Genomic DNA, 23266 nt, shown 5'->3' with positions numbered 1-23266 from the left:
AATGTATGAGTAGTAACTAATAGCCAGAAAGTCCCTGTAACTACAGAAAAGAAAAAAAAAATTCCAATAAACACAGAAATTTAAAATTTGACCAAAAAAACCCTCATGGATGGAATTAATCTGATACGGAACCCAAATAAACACAATTCTGTAAGTATATCAGAAACGAAAGATGTTATGGTCAGTCTGAGCATTAAGAATGGATAGCCAGCCCCCTTTCCCCTAGCACCCAAGAAAGAAAAAAGAAAAAAAAAAAAAACCCACACCAATGCAACTTGTAAGTTGCTCTGACTTTTCCTCATGCAGAAAACAGGAAAGTGTTCAAGCTTCCAACAAGTATCTTTCAAAAAAACACCTGGGATCATGGGAGCATGCTGACTGCATGCGAAACAAGAATATAAAGTCACCCTATAAGAAAGCAACTGGAGGCACTTATTCTCGTGTAAATGCTGGGCAACTGGCAACAGTACTAAAGAAATACTGTGATACTGTTAAACTACTTGAACAAGGAGTCAATGGAGCTTTGAGAGGCTGTGAGAAGGGGATAAATGCCTTTTTGTTCGTACCTTTCTTTTCCCATTCATACTTCTTATTTAGGAGCCATAATGGAAATTATTATAGAGATAATGCTAGGAATACACCATCTTCTCTTACTTATCCCCTACACATAATTCACAACCTCTTTGAGGTGAAACACTCATCTTTTTTAGTTCTCTTTCATTCACTAACAGATAGGAGAGGTTGGGCAGATATCACCACCCCTGGATTTTGAGGATAGGGACACAGATCTTAGCATAGAGCAGAGACACCTGTAACACGACAGAGCAACAGTTTCTCAATGCTATTACGAAGGGTACTGAACAGTCATTCAGGAGCCCAATCTGTATCATTTAGATTTAAAATCGTGCTACTGTGGTCCTATTTTCTTTTCTGATAGAATCATAGCAGTGCGGGTTAGGATTTTCTTACACAGAAAAAGGTAATTCAGTAAATAAAGACATGAATCTTATTGTTGCTCATGTCAAAAGGAAAAAGCATGTGTACAGCCATTGTAAAGTTCAGGAATCAACAGTTTGAGTATACGCTCTAAGTTATTGGACTATGAATATTTCTAGTTACAACATTGCTGTTTGATTATTCTATCTTCTTATTCTCTTTCTTAGTAATCCTAACACTTCTCTCATGAGGTATTTAGTAGCTGTAACTGTGTTCTGATACAATACCCTAGGTGCTCCTCAACTGCTCCCACTCAGCTGGCTTCCCTTTTTCCTATTCAGCAGTTTTAAGTAGGTCTCTAGCATATTCCATTTCCTGCATGGAATTGCGTTGCTCTGCAGCAATTAATACATACTGACAGTCCACTCAAAGTCTGTTAGGAATAAAGAAGCAAAAAGCTGAGTTTTACAAATAGTAAGAGGTAATTTTTGCTAAGTAACTTTGTGCGCCTCATGCAAGGTTTATTACAATGTCAGTGTATAGGAACTTCATGAAAGAGGAAAGAGCGAACCCTTGTGCTTGCTTCCACAACTGTGGGACTCAAAAATCAATATAGGCAGATATATGATATACACATACAAACAATATGTGTGTCTGTAAATAAATGTGTCTGTCAGTATGCACTTGTATGAGCAAAAGGCTGAGAAGTTGCTGCGCTCTTATGTCACAGAATCATAGAGCCATCAAGAGGGTGGAAAGCAAAGTGTGACAGTCTGGTAAATGGAACTTCCTGAAATATTTATTGACTGAACTTCCACATATGATCTACTGATTTCCTTGATCATCAGTTACAATACAGGCACCACAGATAGTCATTTTTTAGCGCATCCGAGCACTGAAATCATATTAACTACCTTCAACATGATAATTAGTAAAACTACGTAAAGACAATGAAAACAATTCTTTCTTTAAAAAACGATAAATCAATCTATACTGACTTTCATTCCTATGCATTGCAATACATTACAATTACTTTTTTACTGTGTAACTATTACTTTACCATCTCAATTATACAAAAAGAAGCAACTATGAGAGGATAAACCCTCTTCTGGTCTACAAAACAGCAGAAGGATATACCATCTTTCTAAACATGACATGACAAAAGATCTTTTAAATTAAAAAACTTATGTAATTTGTATTTTCAAAAGGAATCATTCATATCACACATGGAATCTTTCAAAACAGAAAAAACCTATCATTCTTCATCCTCAATCCAAGCCGCCACCTCACTTATCTCGCAACTGGAAAAGTACATTTTAAATCCTCATCCTCAGCTAGGACAAACTGATGTGACTCTCAGCCTCCCACATTCAAATCAAGTGTCCTAATCACTCAAGTGCGGCTCTAGACCCAGAATCCTTCATTAAGGCTAATTTGTTTTTTAAAAATGTCTAATAAGCTAATAATCTTCCTATCAGTAAAAAATACCTTGCCAGCAAATTCATCTTCAGGACTATTCGGCAATCACTGATGAGTTATAAATAAGATAATTTTGTAGCTCTGCCTCTTGCTTTCCATTCCTAGTGAAAGCCTTGATGACATAAGCATTTCATTTTTCTCTCACCTCAAAATTATTATTCCATTCCACACAAAAGCTACAAACAAATGGGTAAAAAATAGGTACACGGGAAAAAAAGGAAAATTCTGCAATTCTTACAATTCTTCTGCAGTCAATATTGATCTATTGATTCCATTCTACGTAGAAGGGACACCCATATTCATTAATACCATCAATGGAAAAATCAAAAGAAAGCCTAGATAGTAACATTCACTTACTCATCTATCTGACAGACACAGGTTTCCATCTCTTTCAGTGCAGTTTGTAATTTGAACAGCAATTTCTGGTAGACATCTTGTGTTTCTAAATCTTCTTCTTTTAAGAGGTACCTCAGACCATGACCCTCTTGCTGGCTTAGAGACTGTCCTGAAGGGGCAGCCATAGTAGTAATGCTATGTTGCACATAAATCATAGGATTCAGTTTACCTAGGAAAAATACAAAGCAGTGAGATTTATATATGCTAATATAAATTTTTAAATAAGTAAAATAAGTAATAAAGTTTGAAATATTTACCCACTTGAAGCTTCATGTAATTATTTGATTTTGCATGTTATTTTTCACATGCAAGTCTAACTACTTAAGTAAAAAGTTGGCATGAAATTACAATTAGCTTTTATTATGTTTTAGAGCAAACAAATAGTGAAAAAGGAGGATTTCATAAAGGTTTGTCTTAATATTTTATGATTCTGTAAAAAAACTACTGGACATAGTTCCTTCACACTCTACTGGCCTACCTTGGTCATTGTTTTTATTTCCTTTTTCATGTGAAGAATGTTTTCTGCTGTCTAACTGTACACCAAAAGCACTTCCAACAGAAGTTGAGGTTTTAGGGTAAGAGACTTCCATTACATTGATATGGCAATTCGTTGGACAGAAATCACTGCTGTGAAGTGGTGAAATCTTTGATTTAGCTTGCTTGAAGGTAGGCCAAGCTCTGTTTTTTAATACTCTTGAAAACTAGAAGTGGGGAAGAAAACAAAATTTTGAATAGCGGCTTTTGGTATGTCAGCACTCATCTGACAAACCTTAACTACATGACTAGAAAACAAAAGTTATAATACTGGCTATACTTCAATTCTTAAATCCCATTTTCTCAAAAGAAAAAAAAAAAAAAAGATAATTTAATGGCTTTTTTCATTTTAATATATTTTATTTTTTAAAGTAAACGATACGTTTTATGAATGTAAAATTTATTTTCCTTGGAGTACATAAAATACTAAACAGTGTTCCAGGAGAGGAAGCCTAGAAGAACTTTACAATTCAGTGCTGTATTTCACATGATGTATATGAACAGTTCCTGACACAGACATAGTTCAACAAATTTCTAAAAAAAAAAAAAAATTCTAAAAGAATATAGAAAAGAAAGAATTTGCAACTATATACCATGAATTCCATACAGAGAAATGGCTCTTCCTAATGGTAATCATGGCTGCACTAATAGTAATGACAGCAAGCTGGTGAATGTGATTGTACTCTTTTGCTCAGAACTGGTGAGGCTGCTGTACCCAGTTCCTGTCTCCCCAGTATGAGATCTGGACATACTGGAAAGAGTCTAGCAAAGGGCCACAAAGATGATGAAGGTAGAACCTGTGAGGACAGGCTGAGTCAGTTGAGACTGCCTACAGAAGGATGAGGGAGTCTTATCAACATATGCAAATACTCAAAGGGAAGATGCAAGGACTGTGGAACCAGGCTCTTTTCAGTTGTATCCAATGAAGAGCAAGGTGCAAAGAAAGAAAATACTGCAAAGACCTTTGATACTAACTCAGTTACAGAGCATAACTCACGCATAAGAATACTTTGAAGTTAACCTGTACAGCTTATTTCATACAATATGTCAGTACCAATTCAATCAATTAGGCTTTGACTAACATTTCACTGCACCAAGATATATGCCCACTGAGAAGTAACAGCTTTTTGTGCTAGTATTTAAATTTCTGTTTATTTTGGTATCATATTACTTCAGCTTGGTAAATTCCTGATTGATAAATTATATTTAAATCTTCATATTAGAACATGATCTGGAAGGTTAGAAGAAATCCAATTATGGAATTGTTCAAAGGCTGAAGAATGTACAAATAGTTAAGAAGGGCACTAAGGACATTCAATGATGAAAATGTTTCTGCAAGCAGTACATATTTTTCATCTCAATCTCCCACACATCATTCTCCAGAGAGACCAAATGCCTGGCTAAGATTTAATCAGGTCATAAGTCAGGCCCAAAATTATTTTCATGTATGTGTTGAGAAACATCTGGGACTCAGGGTACTAGATTCCAAGTTTATAATGAGCAAAATGTTCTGATAAAAATAATAATAGTAGGAACTGCAGAAATCTATGGGGTTTCTATTTATAGAATTCGAACTTTCACAGTGAAACCAGGAGCCAAGCCAAGCTCAGGCAATCCGAAAGTCTTCTGTAACTATGGTTACCTTTACCTTGCCAAGAAAACGACCTATCTGTTCCTGCAATTCACTGCATTATTAATTGTTATTAAAAGCTCTAACCATGAAACTATTGATTTCTGAATGTATGAGCTTAAAAGTGCAGTTAGTATCAAATATATTTTTCTAGACAGCACAAGCATGAGGAAAATCTCCCCACAGCTTACTCATAACCAGCACAATACAATAAAATTTCACTTATTGTCTTGGCCTCCTGTAAAGAAAGTGTACATCACTGTCAATTTTTTTTTTTGCTAGAGGAAAGGTATAAAATACCTCATGCTACTCAAGCTCTAAATATGCTGTTATTAATATTAAAACTAAGAAATTTGCTTTCAAAACAATATGTCGATTTTAAATTGTTTTTAGAAATGTGGAAATCTGTAGTTCAGGCAAACAGCTGAGAGCCTGGATGTTAAATAATGTAGTACCAGTACCACTTTAATCTCTCCTTCAGGGATTCAGCTCCTGAATTTATTCCATTTTTTTGGTAGAGACTACCCTATTTGAGTCTTTGGAAGCCTTTTTTTTTTTTTTTTTTGTCTTTATCCCATACAGAACTATCCTTACAGGTTTTCCACCTCTCCCTCCAGAAAACATGCAACTTATAGAATGGTAGAAAGCTTCTACACTAACCTCTCTCTCTCAGCATATAAAGTATCAGGACAGACATATTCTTAGGTGTCACAACTCAGATTTCTTAAAAGTAGTCCCTAATTCTGAATAATCAGGATTTTACGTGGGAAAAAAATATAAAAGAAGGCAGAAAAACTAAGTATGCATCATTAACAAATGGTTGCTTAGGTTAGGTCTTGCTTAACTAACAAATATAGAAAAATACACTGACAGTAATTACAGATCACAATCTAGGTTATTTGTTCATTTCTATCTATCACAGAAATCACAGAATTTTAGTGGTTGGAAGGGACCTCTAGAGATCAAGTCCAACCCCCCCTGAAAAACAGGCTCCCAACAGCAGGTTGCACAGGTAGGCATCCAGGCAGGCTGGCTCTCCAGAGATGGAGAATCCACAGCCTCCTTGGGCAGCCTGTTCCAGTGCTCCATCAGCCTCACTGTGAAGAAGTTCTTTCACATATTGATGTGGAACTTCCTATTTAACCTAAATCTCAGATGTATGAAAGTCAGAAATGTTCCGCTTATTTTGTGCTATACAATTTTATTAACATAAGTTAATCTAACAATTTAAAGAGCTACTGCTCTTAATAGGCAGGCTAGTAAAAGTCATACTAATTTGAAGGGCATAAGAGATGAATAAAAAAATAACAATTCGATATTTAAAATTAAGGCGTACTAGAAGGAAAAACAATTCTGCTGTTATCACTTCATATTTGGTTAAAATCTGCAAGTTCACAGTATTGATCAAGCCCTCTCGTAGGAAATATGTAGTTGATTCTATCTGCAGCTGAACACAGCAAACAAGAAAGGATATGACTACCCAGTGTCTAAAAAAGGGATGATAAAGAGCACTGCTTAAAAACTATTTATGTAATAACTCAGTTAAGGCATTCAATACTCAATATAACTAATCTTTCAGCCATATTTTTTTCACAGTAAGAAACATTCAGAAAAATTATTCAAATCATACAATTTTGCTTGCTTATTTTCCCTTACAAGACAATTATCACAAAGCTTAAGACATGCAGGCCGTACCTTTTTGTAACTAGAAATTCTTCGGTAGATATGTTCAATTTTCTCACTGCAGATAACACTGAATTTACTTTGAAGCTCAGTAGAAATTACTTCACTCAAGGAACTGAGGCTGTTGCAGTTCTGCACAAACTGCTCATCGCTTTTTGCCAGTGCTTCCAGAATCTAAGAGAATCAAAACAAGATCATCACATTATGAAATAAGATGACTAAAAGAACCCTTTTCTTATCATCCCCTATAATCTAGGCTGAAAAAGCCAGATAATCGGTTGCCTTTTAACATTATAGGCATTAACTTCACAGAACTAAATCACAAAAAAACAATGGAAATCTGGAAAGCAAAAAACGTTTCTCTAAATTTGTCCCTGTCACTGGCATAAATCATACTTGTAACAAGTAGTTTCACTTGGCTTCTCATAACACTCTCTCATAATGGATTTACTACTAATTTCCTACTAACGCAACCAACCCAGCTCACCTAAAATTCAATATCTGCTATAATTACTTTAGCAACACATATTACAAAAAGCCCATAAACCAATTCATTAGTTGTAGCAAACATTCATTATATGGGCAGATGAATATTTTTTAAAAAAATGAAAAAGCATCTAATAAATCCGAGTGCTTTCCTTTTTTTTCATTCTTTGCATAGGAAACATGAAATAGTGAACAGAATAAGCTATACTGGCCAGAAAAGACTGAAGTCTTGCTATGATGAAAATCCCAGCAAGTGATGGTAGAAAACTGAAAGAAAGGAGCATTAAACAGTCAAAGGCAGTATATAGCCCTTTTTTGAGTAAAAGATTTATTTCAGATACTGAAATTCGCCATATGATGGAGCATGGGAGATTCCTATTGCAGTTGTGTCCAACCTCTGAAAATATTGTTTGAAAAGCACACATTTAGAGCCTTAGAAAGGTCTAACAAAGGCACCCCAAATCCAGATTAACACATGTAAACAGAAGTGGCTTGAATTTTAGAGATAATCAACTACCTCCAAGCAATTTATCATAAAAACTGGAAAATTTTTCACAAGTACACTCCAGAAGTTTAAATTTAAACAAAATAAAGAAGTTCAGTGACCTAACACAAAGAAATCTTTTTGGTACCAGACTGACCACATCAGCCAGTCAGTCTACATAACAATTTTGTAAAGCAATGCCATAGTATTAATATTACACCAACTTGCAAAGAATTCTGAACAAACAACACATACAACATTAATACATCATGAGAACTATGACTACAATTCTCTTCAGCTACCGTTCATTACTACTCTACCCATCATTGCAGCTGTAAAATACAAGTTACAAGCCTGAGTAGTTTAGAAAATTTTAGGGAAAAAAAAAAATGACACTATACAGAGATTTTGGAGTACAAAACCTTAACTTTTTAAGAAGTTGCAGATTATGCATGAGAAGATCCTGAGATTTTTCTCATGTCCTCAGGAGGACAAAGGAAAGACCAACTCTTTTGCAACAGTGAGTACTTACTGCATTAAAATATTCCAATTATTTTGGTTACACTTGCAATTTTTTCGGTTTAATTAATAATACTATTTCAATAATTTAACGGACATGAAAAAATATTTAAATGCATTAAAATTAAGTAACTTTCGCCATACAACTTTGGTTACTTGCCACGAAAACACAGTAGGGATTTCTGCAGTATCAGAAAGCAATCCAGGATTACTTCACTATACTATATGTGATGCAGAATAGAGAGGTTTAAAAATGCAAAGCAACAATACATGGCAGGATGAGAGAGAAGGAAATGGAGAGAAGCGTATTTCCTAACTGCAAGTGCAGAGTTTACATATAGAGCACCAAGAACCATTTGCAGACAGCTATGATTGATAAAATGCCACTACCGTTTTTATTATTGCCTTTGAGCAAAGGGGCCTGCTCATTTTGTTGTTGTTTTTAAACCACTGGACATCTTTTTGATCACTATCACTTTTCTAACATAATCATATTATTAAAAAATAATACGGAAGCATAATCTTTGAATAATTAGCCAGTCTAAACAAGCATCCCAGGGTCTTGAAGGAACTTACAAATGTGATTGTCAAACCTAAGCTAGTGGGTGACAACCCTGACTACAGTAGGAGGGCTGGAACTAGATAATCTTTAAAGGTCTCTTTCAACTCCAGCCGTTCTACAAACTATCAACAAAAAACCTTCACAATCCCTTTTCATGTCTATTGTATGTTTTAATATTTGGAAATATTCACCAAAAACTCCTAAGTTGCACTTTTTTTTTTTTAACTTCATCTCTGATTTTGCCATTGTTGGCCAGCAAGATATACACAGCTTTATTTTAATTTAAAACATAAGAAGAAAGATGCTATGCTACTTCTATTACTCTCACTGAAACAAATTTAAGTTGTACATGCTATTTTGTTTCATCAAAACCACATTTGGAAACTACTGCCCATCTTCACAAAGTTTTGATGTTTCACTGAGCCTTCAACTTTATTTGAAGTTTTATTTGATAATTAAGAAAATAGGAAAAGACGCAGGAAGAATGGAAGACTGAAGCTCTTTAATGTTTGTTCAGTTTAGAGGCTCAATTTTATAACCATAACTTATTTTATTTCCTGAGACATAATCATTCTTCTAAATGTAACAGGAACAAAGGTCACAAGATATTAAATGAAAAGCATACAACCCTAAGCAGAAAAAAAAGATGTTGCTGCACTGGTATTAAGCTTAGCAATAATAAACACATACAAAAATTGCTTCATACCTTTGCAGTCAAGCTGAAAAATCCCTTTGGTTCAATCATTTTTTCCAACACATGGCACTTGATTCCAGCCGTGCTGTCATACTCGTAAACCACTCCATACTCCAAATGAACATTATCAACAGTCAGGCTTACATGATCTTTCTTCCCATCAATTATTGCCATAGTGTTAAACTTGTCAATTACCTCTAGAATAAAGAAACACAAATCAGTAGAGGAGCATTGGCCATTAAAAAATGAATAATAAAAAGGACATAGGCAAACATTCTAGAAATAGGTATGGTCTGATTATTCTACTTGAAAATGTACTAATATCCTAACTAAGAGGTGAGTGATTTAAAAATCAGAATGCCAGGAGGTTTATAAATGTTAAAATACTACTACTGCATGAACAGACACGTCACTACAGACTCTTTTTAGAAAAAGTCATTGTTTAAGAGAACTAATTCAATTTCATTTAAAATTTAGAGCTATACAATGCAACAAAAATAAATTGGAAATCTGAATAATTCTAAATAAGCTAGAGAAAATGCCCAGAAATGAAACCACTATGTCAGCATTTATTCAGATAATACAAAATTCTCATTAACCACCTCTTTAATTATAATCCTTATACATGCATATGAATCCAAACTTATCTAAATGTCAATTGCCTGAAAATAATCTGAAGGATAGCTGATTTGTTATTTCTCACGTAGTAGTCACTAACTCATCTAATTTAACCCTCAGTGATTACTAGTGGTGACAATTTGGATAATTCCCAGCATTAGAAATTGAACAATTTTTTCCTAAAGTGTTCACAGAAACTTTTTTTTTTTTTAATGAGACATGTAACAATTTTCAAAGAACAGCATGTTATATTTATCTTTTTAGAACACAGAAAAAAGCAAACCCTTATGTAAAGCACATCCTACTGTCTGACTGCAGCTTCATCTCTGGAAAAAAAACCCACTGCCTACTTTCCTTGCTACTTACACCAACTTTCTGAGCAAAAACAAAATCAAACCAGCACCATATACCTTCCACTTTGCAGTCAAAGGCATCTCCTCCATCATCTCCCGGAGGCTTGGCATTTGTTTTCTGAAGATCTTCCTGTGCGCTTTCAATGCTGTTGTAAATCCACTGTATAGAGTCTTGCTAAAAAAAGAAGAAAGAAAAAAAAAAAACAAGAAAACTTTTACAATGCAAATTGTCTAACTGCTCTCAAAGGTGGAATAGTTTATTTAATGCCCTGATTATTATAATCTCTATTACCTTCTGAACCCGTCAAAAATAGTATTTTGAAAATGCAGAGAATTTTGGCTTTGGCTAAAGCATTTCAATTTACTAATTTATTTCAAAATATATTGTCACGAAGCAGTAGCAAATCTGTGACAGTGTGACATCCATCAGTTTCATGTCTCTGCCAAAAATAATCTAAGACATTTCAAATCCAACTGCAGATTGAGAAATATTTGAGATAAGAAAATTGTAAAAAAAATAAAGAGAAAGAATTTTTGCTTTGCAAAATCTGCAGTTCATCCACAAGATTGACAAAGATTACAGAATGCCAATCAAACATACAGCATGTCCACCTAATCTATCACCCATGTATCGCTGGCAACAAGATTACACACTACCACCTTTGTTTTGTTTGTTTTTTTTCCTTTTTGACAGTTACTCTGTTAGATGCTTTGTTTTACAACCCACTTATCAAAACACAGTAAAAGGACAGAATCTCAGGCCCCACAAGTTCATCATCTTATGTAATTGAGGTGCATGTGAATACAAGAACAGTGGCTTGGTCACATAGCCTATGGAAGCCATCTGTAAGCCTTATATCTTGTATTTTCCCCTCACTTGTTTAGACATATGCCCATCACATCCATATGGATGGGCCTATCAAACATGGCATCTTCAGAATGCTCTTCTCTTCCCTTTACACTTCAAAAGAAGTTTGACTGTCAGTTAATCATTCCCTCTGTAACAGCTACGGCAGAATAAGTGGCACAATTATAACTAATCTGAATTCACAGAATTTAAAAAGAAATCTGAGTTGAGAATTCAGTGTTAAGCAAGAATTGCAAAAGTTTAAGTTGAATGTTGAAATGTTCAGGCAAAATGCCAAATACATCAGACTATGCTGTGATAATACACAATATTCTGCCACTGTCTTTAACCCATTAGTCCCAGATAACGACATTTCCACACAATAAAGGTACCTTTTCTGTACAGGTTCTCTAGATTCCTCCCTGCCTTACTTCTCACTGAAAGGCACTGAAATATTTTAATAAGGGCCCTTGAGTTTCAGAGCCCTCTGTTAGTTGCTGGAAGATATCTCTGCAAAAGCTGTACAACAAAAATGGTTTTGAAACCCACTCATCTTTGTAGGTACACCTGAAAGTCTGATGCTTATTTGTGAAGTCTTAAAGGTTTCCTTGGCTCAAACACATTGGCAGCACTACGACTGCCATGCCAATATCTAAGAAGCGATGTACATTATGCCAAAGATTTCCTTTATTTCAGAATTTGATCTAATCATGAAATTGAAGAACTACCTACTTCAACTGGAAGTCAACCCTTCAAAAGCTAACACAGGATACAACACTATTTAATTTGGAACCATATTCTCTAAATGCAGCACAGGGGTAATAAATTAGGCATAAATCTGTCACAACATGATTAGTATCACTGCAAATAATTGTTTGGAATTTAAAAAAGCAAAGTCAGTATTCTTTCTCAAGGCAAGACCAAAAGTATAAACACTGTCCAACAGAAGTTACACAGTTATTCACACTGCAACAGTCTGAAATGAAACTTCATAATTCAGGCAGCTTGGAAGACTCCTTACACTGAGAAGTAGAGTACTCAGAACACAGAAAAAGATTCATTTTCAATTATGAAATTGCCAACCACAGGAGAGACTGCAATATTCATGTTAATTAAGTGATAGAGTAATTACTTACAAAATAGGATAAATCCATAGTCATCTTCCAAATAATTAAAAATCCACATTTCTGATTAGTAAATTATAGTTTAGCTGTCTTGGTACCATAGGGAGATCACCATCTAGACAGTTATCTTATAGCACTTGATAGCACTAAATTCTAAACAATGATTTTCTTATAGATTCTCATGAATCTGGGGGATTTTAGTTGTCAGTGATTTGCTAAAGATACATTTTTTAGATTGAAATAAATACTCTGCGTAGGAAAAATAGGTATGCATTCCAACATGTTACACAAGTGGATGAAAAAATAAAACAGCAGTAACGTTGCATATAAATTCGTTCCAGCCAACAGTAATTACTCCTATTCCAATGTCATTAACTTCTGGAGGAACTCCATGCTTCGACAAGAGAGAAAATGCACCTGGTAGAAAAAAAATAATCTTTTATCCTAGCCAGCTTTACTATTTGCCCACCTGGGCTCTTTACCAGAGCCCATATTCCCTTGAAAAATAGGTGAGCTCTGACTTGCTATGTATGTAACAACTTCAATTTCATACTGCAGTTAAAAAGCACAAACATTCTTGCTTAGAATTCTTATCTCATTTCTATGCATTACGTTTGAGAGACGGATTTCACTCTTGATTTTAATTGGATTTTTCTTCCCAATTAACATGCTCTGGAAGAGTTTGTGAAGTTAATTAATGATACCAGCTCACAGTTTATGAAAAATTTGCAGGAACTTGGAGAGATTGCATTATACAATCAGAGTGGTTTGATTTTCTTCCCTACAATTTGTATCTTGGAAAACATTAGGTTTTCTCCTAATCTTATGTGAAAAAGATAACAAAACTTAATGCCTATATTTTAAAAAGGGAAATTTTGAGCCCTTAACTTCCATTTATTTCCAGTATTGGAATGCAGTGGGACCACAAATGGGCCTTCATAGGCAAAATTTGTGCACACTGCTCTCTATTTGCTGAAGTGTTTCAAAATTTTAAAAGATCAGCTTTTTGCATTATATATTCAGGCTGATGAACAGGCATCTAACTGCATAAATCCCTCTTCATAATGATAAAAGTATACCTTTTACTGCTTTCAAGAAAAACCTCAGTTAAGCCTTTAAAAATACAGTATTAAAAGTTAGCTATAAGCTTGTATTTTTCAATGCAGAGATTAATCAGATCTTGAACATCTGTAATATACTGAGCAGTCTTCAGCTTTTGTAATTCATCTCGCTTCCTTCCATTTTTATTCACCGCTCCTTTCCCACTCAAACACAATAGTTGCATGGACAGAGAAACAGACCACCCTGTTTACTTTGGTTGCAGACATTATTTCAGGAAAAAAAAAAAGAAAATTTGCAAGATTAACAAGTGCATTGTACCTGCATTGGACGCCTATACTTCCTGCACGCTGTGACATGAGCAATAACACTTGCATGAGTCTCTTTGCTGACATTAATTCCATTCACTTTGATTATGCACTGGCCAGGGTGGAGACCTGCTGCAGCTGCCACTGTTCCTATTGAAAAAGAAACAAGCCAAAAACATGTAGTTGACAGACTTCCTTTCCTAAACATTTCCTTTAAAGCTTACATTTCAAAAGCCCCTGACTTCAGAGTGCTTCTGAAGTCAGCTGGACTTAAACAAAACAGAGTTCCATTGACATTCCCAAGGATCCTGTCTGTGTTTTTGTCTTTTTTTTTTTTTTAACCAATTCACTTATAATAGTCTTTACAATTTTAAGAAAATACACAAAGCAGAGTAGAAGTTCTAAGAAACATCAGTAATTTCCAACAAAATCTATTTGTTTGAGCAATGCAAAATACATAGTTAAGCAATTTATTTCCACAGCAGAACAGTCATCTTCGTAAAAATCCTCTATATCCATTGAAAGAGTACTACAAAAAAAGCGGCTGTCTCCAGGTCTTTTCAGTATGACTCAAACCTAGTCCTGAAAGCCTGCTGGATTATGACCACCTACCCATTCACTTCCTTATGTCTCTCTGGCTATTGCTAGAAAAGTGTGAGTAAAGTCAAAACCTATTGGCTAAAGAATGAAACACTGAGGTGAAGAAGCCAACTGTATAAAAAAAAAGGCTGAACTGAATTTGCAGGGCTGACGAGTAGAAAATAATGTCACAACTTGTCAGTTGAGCATATCTGACAAAAAATAATAGAAACAATACGTCTATATTTCTATTTTTTTTTACGTATTATCTGGTCTTGGCACTGTTTAGAAAAATAATAGCCACAGGAATAGATGATAGTTGCATTTTAAATCTAATATCAATTAAAGTCTTCGGAAATAATATTACTAGCTATTGTAATCTGAAAGTCTGGATTTAAATAAATTATTAAACGTCTCCCAAAAAGCAGAAACATTGTTCTTCAAAGCAGAAAACAACAAAAAAAAAACCTATGATTCCAATTCAGCAAAGTATTTAAACATATGCTCAAAGTCTTTCAGGTTTAACAAACCACACAAGCAAGACTTAGGTACCACTGAGGCTAATTGGAATAATGTATGTGCTTAATGAGTAAGGACAGGCAGTTGAATCGAGAACCAGGTGCAGAAATAATTACCACATCAGCTTAACAGTCTGCAGTTTATTACTTTCTCTCAAAAATCTAACTTCTGGCACCACAGCCTAGGAAAAAAAAAAGTCATAGAGCTCTGTTCAAATCTGGCTGCTTAGCAGATCAATTCATTTTAAATTCATCAATTACAAAGATAGGAGGAGGTGAAAGGACATAACTGCCCCTCAGTAGCTGAAAATACAGAGATAGCTGGCTTTACCATTAACAGCATTTAACAGCAACAACAACAAAAGTGCTTCCCTTCTTTTATTAACAAGGCACCTATCCAATGGCAAGCATTTGACCATCATATACAAAATAGAAAAAGCAGTTTTAACTAATAGAAAAGGATTTTAACTAGCACTATTGAAAAGATCTGTAAAAAGTGGATTTTCTGTAAAACGTTTACAGAACATTGGGTAACCACATGGTCACACAACAAAGGAACTTTCAGGAAACAATTCCCAACATCCATTCACAGGATAATGAGCTTTTGGATTTGTCAGCTATTCCTCAATCTGTAAGAAAATCAGAGCCTTACTATACCTCACCTTAATTACTCAGTGGATCTTACTTTGATTCATCTCAGCCAAGCCAGTTACGTGTAAAATATATAATTACCTCATGCATTGACAGCTCTTATAACTTACCTCTCCCAACAGCATGGACGACCGAAGGGCCAAAGCCTCGGATTTGGAACCCAAGTCCATCTGCAGAATCAGGAATCTTCACTGTCCTGATACATGCAAAAATCCAATATGAATATAGCGAAAGGTAGCGTTTTGTTAACTAACATAAAAGTGGACAGCAATAAGTAGGACGTTTTTTACACAGGGTGTAAAATCCACGCTGTCAGTCAATTCACAGTTTCAGATTCACCATCATTCATTTTCTTGATCATTTGCACCACTAACACCAGAATTCAGAGACACTGATATCAACCAGAGGAAGGCAATATTATTTCACACAGAATTTCAGTATGCCAATTAAGACCAAAGCAGCCTGCAGATTTAAAATTCCTCCCAAAGGACGGCAATTTGAGTATGTTGTCATAAAACAGCAACGCTGAAAGCCTGGGAGTGCAGGCAGTCTATCAGCCAGCAGCACAAAGCCTCGGGACTTCAGATCACGGCAGGCCTCATCAGATGAGCTGCAGAGGACTGTGGAGTCTATGTTTGTGTTAGAATTTGTTAACTTTTATTGTTAAAAATCATATTTTCCACAGCCTTTCTGAGCAACTAGGCAAAGCACTGAGTTTTTTGAAATGAGTTGCCTGCTACTGTTCATATAATGTGTACACACATTGTGTTACACTCCTGCTTAGTCTGTGTGCAAAGGTAATAAAAAAATTCTTAGAATCATAACCAACAAAACACTGTTCTGAGAATCAAAATTCACATCTACTCCTTAAAATGAAACCCTGAGTTCACCCAAAGTAAGCTAATGTGATATTAGCTCAGATTCCAGAAAAAGCAACACAGCTGCATTAGCCCTTATCTGGGCTTGTTAAGTCACACATAACACAGCACTGATCTAACTCTAGGTCTTTACTTCCAGAGCCAGCTCTGTTAATATTTAAGGGGTCTTTGCCCTGGACTCTATTTGCCTGTGCAAAAAAAAAAAAAAAAAAACTGATGGAGATAAGTGAATGCAAAATGCATTTGAACTATAAGAGTTCTGACATTCACATATATTTGAATAATATCATCGCATTATATCTTGTTCTTTCAGGTTTTTTGTTTTTTTTTTTTTTCTGGTAAATACAACATCTAGTGTTTTGAGCCAATTACAAGCAGACATGAGAGATCCAAATCCCATTGGAACCCATAAATTTGTACAAAATATTTGTACAAAAATATACTTTGTGAACATGTGAATGAATAAACTAAGAAAGAACATCACTGGAGGTTTTAGCTAAGAATTTGTGAGAGAACTGTCGCTCCTGCCAACACAGTTGTGATAGAAGCAGCCTCTGACAAATGCAGGCAGTAAAGGAAATAAATTCTTAAACTCATCCAAACTCCTCATTCACCAGATCATCTCTGTCAACCCTGAAATTCACTCACATTTTCACTGTGTCAGAAATTGATCCAAGATCAGCATTAAAGAAACGTTAATATAAGCTTTTTATGTTTGCTTTATAGAACGTTCATCTACAGTGCTTTTGCTGTTGTTGCTGCTTGGTTGCTGTTGTTTTTTTATTATCAGTCCAGGTTATTGACTTCATGCCATACTTATTTCTTTGCTCTTTTTCCCATTATGGCTACCACTGTATCTCTCAGGACATCTTCCTTATTAACAGGAGAAACATCCCCATTCTGCTGCTCAAATGGAGCTATTTCCAAGGCTCTCTACGTGCTTTCTGACAATAGAGCATGACTTCCTCCTTACTCTGCAAAAGCTGATGAGAACTTCCTCCAGCTGCTGTTTCTTACCCTCCTATTTCACTGTTACGTAAAAACCATTAACAACTACATTAACCTTACTAACAGATCTACACTTGTTTACATACCAAATGAACTCAGGCATTAGGCCTCACTTAGAATTTCTTCTACATAACAAATTCCACTCAGGTAGGAGGGTTCAAAACTTTGTATAAAACCTCATCTGTTGCAGAAAGACTGGAATTTGTTTACTTGCCAGGGTTGCTTACACAACCAGCACACATACCAAAGAGGCCCATGAGATCACAAAGTCCAGCTTCTGGCAAACTAGGAACTAATCGTCAGACAGAGGAACTTGTTTAATAAATATAGTAAGAGATAGGTGATTGAAACTGCCCATGTATTCCAAACTTTATTTATACACTCGTGGTTTCTGCGTACATGTAGAGTGCCAGACCTCATGACCTAAGCTCATTCATCTTGTCTTTGCTGATGACAAATATAATAAAACAAAGTCAAAGCAGATCAAATTGTTTGGCTTTATGAAGTTAAGATTACTAATAAGTTTAGAGTGGTGCTTTTTGAAGTTCCACTTGTCTTTTAAAATTCGCTTCATTTGTAATTTCTAAAAATTTCCCCAAAGGAATGACAACTTACTCCCGTGGTTTAGTGCTCACAAGAACCCGCAGGGGCTTTCTGCTGTTTAAACACATTTTCAGGAAGCAATCCACTTCACTGAAGGGTCGCAGAAAAACCAGGTCACCATTAATGGCAAAGATTTTTTTCCCAACTTCCAGGCCTGCCATCTAGAAAACAATAACAGTTGTGTATACGTTTCCCTTTTATAACCAACAACACCGTACTTTCTTATGCTTGCATGCAATGCCAAAATGAATAATGACCACACATTTAAAGAAAATTATTTATGCCCCCTCAATAAGTACACAAGACATCAAAAGACACCAAAAGTGTTCTGAAACTGGTTACAGTGACCTATGAGGAGATCTAAATATAAGCCCTAGTTTCATTCAAGACGCTATGAAAGCATTACCATATTAGTTAATGTTGGAAAATTAACAAAACAGGAATTAAAAAGGAATTAAAAGCTTCTTTTGTAAATGTATATATACTAAAATTCGAAACAAAATGTATCCTTAAAACTTTTATGGCCATACCTTTGAGTAACAAATTTATGTACAAACTTTAAATTGTGGTCTACAAGGCAAGAAACTATTCCCAGCTAGCATGGTAGGCATACACAGAGTAGCTTAAGGCACACACTAAGACTTAGTTGATGCCAGCACCTGACTGCTGAAAAAAAAACCACACAGAATCATGCAAAGCTAACAGGAAAAAAAGAGAAACATAGCCCTGGACATATCTCTATGGCTATATTATATTAGTGGTCTACTACATCTATTTTTATTAAAATTTTAGTCCCACAATGAGATGTAGAAGAGCTTGAAATCCAGGTCTAAATGTTTCTTCCCATAGAAGTACTGTTCTGTATATTTGTACATAAGACTCCCATGTTATTCAACAGACAATATCAAATTACTCTAAGAGCAACTAAAGCAATGCTAACAAACTGAAAGGCTGTAATTTATTCATTCAGATTTCTAAATTCTAGATTTTGCTTAATATCTCTTTTGCTATGAAATACATCAAATGCAATCTACAGACTAGTATACTTTTCTATATTCATTTAATATGCTATTGAAGGATGCTTACTCCACTCATGAGCAATGTCATAACTGGAATATTTCAATAAGCATAAAAGTAACAAATTTCCTATGTAGAAAACAAGCGTTGGTAATGCTCACAGTTCTATTTTGTTTCAAACTAAACAAAGATTCATAACCACAGATTTCTCAGAACATTCTCATATTAATTATCATCTAACACACATTTCTTAACTGATGTATAATAAAACAGAGAAGTTAGTTAATAATATTTAATACCTCAGCATTTGATGCTTTCTCCACCACCTTAATAATTGGCACTTTATTTTTATCTTCTAAAACAAAACCATAGGTGCCTTCATTAGATTTAATCTGAAAAATAGAATTGTTCAAAATATTATTCAGAAAGTCATTTAGTAAAGTATAGCTCAATTGATAAATGAGCACACAGTGATAATTTATTGTCAGTACAACCAATTTTTTGTTCTTATCCAAGCATATAATCATTCGGTTTAACTCACCAACAGTGACTTAGCTATAACATTTTCCACTACTTTCAAATCATGTTTCATCAGTCTATGTTTCATATTTGACCCTTCCATTTCTTCATCCGCATAAAAACGGAACAGCAGTGGTTCATCTTTAAATTCACTTTTCTCTAACACTGTAAGAAACAGAAACACAGACATGAGTACTTGTACTACTGAACATCAATACACAGGTTAAGCACTAGCTAATTATTTTGTGCGTGAATCCAGTGAAATCTTAATTTTTAATATAAAAAAAAAAATAAATAAATTCTGGATCCATTATATATAGGTAACACTAAATTCCTTGTCAGCTACAGAATTTGGATTTCACTAAGCTTAGGTGAAAAGGCCTGAAAAGGTTTTAGTGAAAATGCAAAGCACAAGATTTCTTCTTAAAACAGATTTAAATATAGAGTTTTCAAAAGTTCTGGACAGCTGCTGGAAATGATCACAACCAAGACCTGGCACTCTCCAAATGGTGAAGCATGCCAGGTTCAGTATTATAAGTATTGCTGGGACTATGGAAGCAACTGGAACAGTGGACAGATACATCTGCATATTCAAAGACTAAAGGGCAAAAGAATTATTTATGTCTGAAAGGACATTAATCTTCCATCCTTATCTAAACCAGATGATGAGAAAATCATTTTTTCCTCATTTTATTTCAGTAAATGACCCATTGCTTCAATTGTTTTACTTAAGTTTTCCCTCTGATGCTATTAAACGCAACCTTGTTCACTTCATTTTTGGCACTCTCTTCTTTGTTCTCTGCTATCATTAGCATTTTCTTTTTTTTTTTTTATCCCTAAAGTCCACCTTCTACAGCTGTCATCACTTCACACTTTTTGAAGTCATGCTCCTCCACTCATTTCATTCCTCCAAAAATGCTTCCTTTCGTTCCTACAAATTACCTCCATTAGCATCTTCAGTCTCATCTAAGTAAACATGTATTACCTGCCTAAGAATATTCTTTCAAAGTATGAAAGCCTCAGTATATGCTTTGAGCAAAAATAATTTTTAGAGTATAAAATGGCTTGGTTTTCCTTCTTTAAGATTATAGCAGTGGTATAATGAACCACCTTGCAATTCCTTGTTTAAATGTTTAAGAGCTCCAACATTTCCCTTCTACTATGTAGACAGCATTAGAACAAACATAGCTTGTAGAGAATGCTTTTACTTACCATGGTGCATAAAGCCATTATCACAAAGAGCTACACCAAAGATCATAGCTTCTTCCCTGGTCCGGCAATCTCCCTGTTAAACCATAACATGTATTTTTTATATATTTTAAAATATCAGCAAAATGCTTTCTACTTGCAATAGCATCATCTCACAGGGCCAGCAATGGTTGTAGATTACATTTACCATCATCACCTTTGGATTTTTTCAGTGAGCATATGAAATATTATATAACATCAATATTATACTATTATGTATATAGTTATAAAATGAAAATATTTTAATAAGAGTGCATTCTCAATTAAAATTGGACATAATGAAATCTAAAAGTATTGACATTTTTAACTTTTATTTACGAAGCTGGTACACGTTGACTGAGTGAACAGGTTATCCTGTTCCTGGTTTGCATAAGATCAAATGCAACCATGACAGCAAACTGATGCTCACTTTCATCCCTCTAGTTAGTAATTTAGTTTCCATAGCCTATCCATTTCATTTTAAGCCTCAAATAATGTTACATGCTGAATCACAAAGCTAAGTCTCATTAAAACATTTAAAGTTCAATTGCAAATAAGGATGATAAATACAAAAGGAATTAATAGTATAGCTACTGGCAGCTGATTTCTGCTACTTTGCTAGTTTAAGAGGATTACACTTAAACACACATTGTTCTAATAACTCTCGCAGTATTTGCATGTTATTTCACTTATTCCATCACAACCTTTCAAATCAGAAATTAAATACAATATTTAGACAAGTACATAAATCCAAAGGTATAAACTTGCCTGTGCAATCAACCAGTCTATGAGTTTGTTAGCCATGACAACAGATTTGTAGGTTCGCAGATGATAATCTTTATCCCTGTCCAAAATAAAATAAATAAATATATATGTCAACCAAAAAATCAAAAGAGTCTAAAATTAAAGACAAACATGCAAACAAAAAAACCCCAACCCTTATTTTTTCTATATAAGGTAATACAGGCATGAATTGAGCATTTTGTAATGGTTCAGAAATAAAGCTTCTAAAGTTGCTTCTGAAGTAAAGCAAGTCAAACCTTTCAGTATAGACAGAAAGAAGGAGGTTGAATATATCTTATACATATCATTGCCAATTACATCACTGAAGTGCAAAGACAGGTGCCTTGTTATAGCGGGGACTCTACAAATGAAGTAATGGAGAGTTAGTAAAGAAGCGAGTATATTAATCAATACAGTAAGCATTTAAGCATATACATCAGGACCTAGAACGTGCTTAAAATCTGGAGGAAAAAAAGGTCATCCTGAACTTTGTTTGTAGTCATTTTATACAGTTATACTTTTTTGTCTTCACTTCTCACAAGAGAGCAACCTTAAGGTATAGGTTAGGTTTCCTACGTTCAAACACGAAATTTTCATTTTCAGAATATATATGCTTCTTTTGAATACGTCTCTAAGGATTTTGCAACTGGACTCACCTAATTACTGGGGTGAAGAGACTGTGAAGGCGACAGTACAGTCGTACACCCTGTAAAAGAGAAAGATGAGGTTAGTTATGCATTCACACCCCAGAGAGCATAAGGGGAATGGACATAGAAAGATCCAGTGCACTTCATGTAGCTAACAAAACAAAACTATTCAGATGCCTATCTGTGCCAAAAGTTAAAAATTCCAGATAACAATATTGATGATTAAATAATGAGAAATAAAACATTTCAAACCAAGCTTCACTGACATACATGCAAAAAAGGATTATCTTTCAGGTAGCAGTAACATTTTTTAAGGCACAGTATTTGGAAAAAAATACACAAAATCTGACAAAGCAATTCTTCTATGTACAAAGGTTTCCCCTATCACTGTTCACTGTTCCACGCACAAAGCAAAGAAAGTTAAATATACATATACATATATATAAACACACACATATATACTTCTTTTTATATTGAAATTACAAATAACTAGGAAACTTAAAAAATGAATCAACTCAGATATGTGAAATGTTCTCAATTTAAATAAATAAATAAATAAAACATTTGGAGGAACTAAAAATACTACCACCAGAAAATACCGCTGGAAAAAAATTTAGATTATAAAAAGTGACCATGTTTATAACATGCAAGATGGAACTTGTATAACAATAAAAAAATTGTTCCAAAGTTGATTTCATCCCACACTGTTGTGTCTGGTAGCTCAGTATTGAAGATTATTCTAGATACACCTTGTGTTAACAAATGCCAGCAGTAAAGCTATAATGAAAAAAGGAGAAATGTTATAATGAAATGCCCAAGGATGCTGCCATTTTCTATTACCCCAAAATCATGAAAATGTTAAATTGTAACAAGTTTAAAGGCAAATCTGTTGAACCTAGCATAGTAGATGGACAGTACTATTTACCTGATTCCTTGTTTACTACCTTGATAAGGTACTAATAAAAGATGCTCAGATATAAGAGGAAATTTAAAAGAAAAAGAAGAAAAATTATGTGTGTACAGTTTCATATCTATTAAAATGAATTAAAAAATACAATGGACTGAAATGTCACCTTCATAATCACCCAGAAATATAGGCAATGCATCCCATAGATGAAATCATT

The 23266-nt window shown here is 34.5% G+C and overlaps 1 protein-coding gene across 1 annotated transcript in view; it reads right to left on the bottom strand.

Moving 5' to 3' along the window:
• Positions 1-23266, bottom strand: part of PREX2 (phosphatidylinositol-3,4,5-trisphosphate dependent Rac exchange factor 2) — a 176629-nt gene that overhangs the window by 68955 nt on the left and 84408 nt on the right. Inside the window, exons 13-25 of the mRNA XM_031604865.2 lie at positions 22152-22201; positions 21481-21556; positions 20698-20770; positions 19508-19650; positions 19266-19358; positions 17962-18110; positions 15571-15656; positions 13726-13862; positions 10432-10549; positions 9416-9600; positions 6671-6832; positions 3290-3512; positions 2773-2980 (exon numbers count right to left, since the gene is read on the bottom strand). Of these exons, the coding sequence (XP_031460725.2) occupies positions 2773-2980; positions 3290-3512; positions 6671-6832; positions 9416-9600; positions 10432-10549; positions 13726-13862; positions 15571-15656; positions 17962-18110; positions 19266-19358; positions 19508-19650; positions 20698-20770; positions 21481-21556; positions 22152-22201 (1703 nt within the window). The remainder of the gene's footprint in view (positions 1-2772; positions 2981-3289; positions 3513-6670; positions 6833-9415; positions 9601-10431; positions 10550-13725; positions 13863-15570; positions 15657-17961; positions 18111-19265; positions 19359-19507; positions 19651-20697; positions 20771-21480; positions 21557-22151; positions 22202-23266) is intronic.

Source organism: Phasianus colchicus, chromosome 3, assembly GCF_987193195.1.
Source record: "Phasianus colchicus chromosome 3, bPhaCol1.hap1.1, whole genome shotgun sequence".
NCBI classification, from domain to species: Eukaryota; Metazoa; Chordata; class Aves; order Galliformes; family Phasianidae; genus Phasianus; species Phasianus colchicus.
Note: the sequence above shows the minus strand (reverse complement) of the source record. Positions and strands in the feature narration are given on the sequence as shown.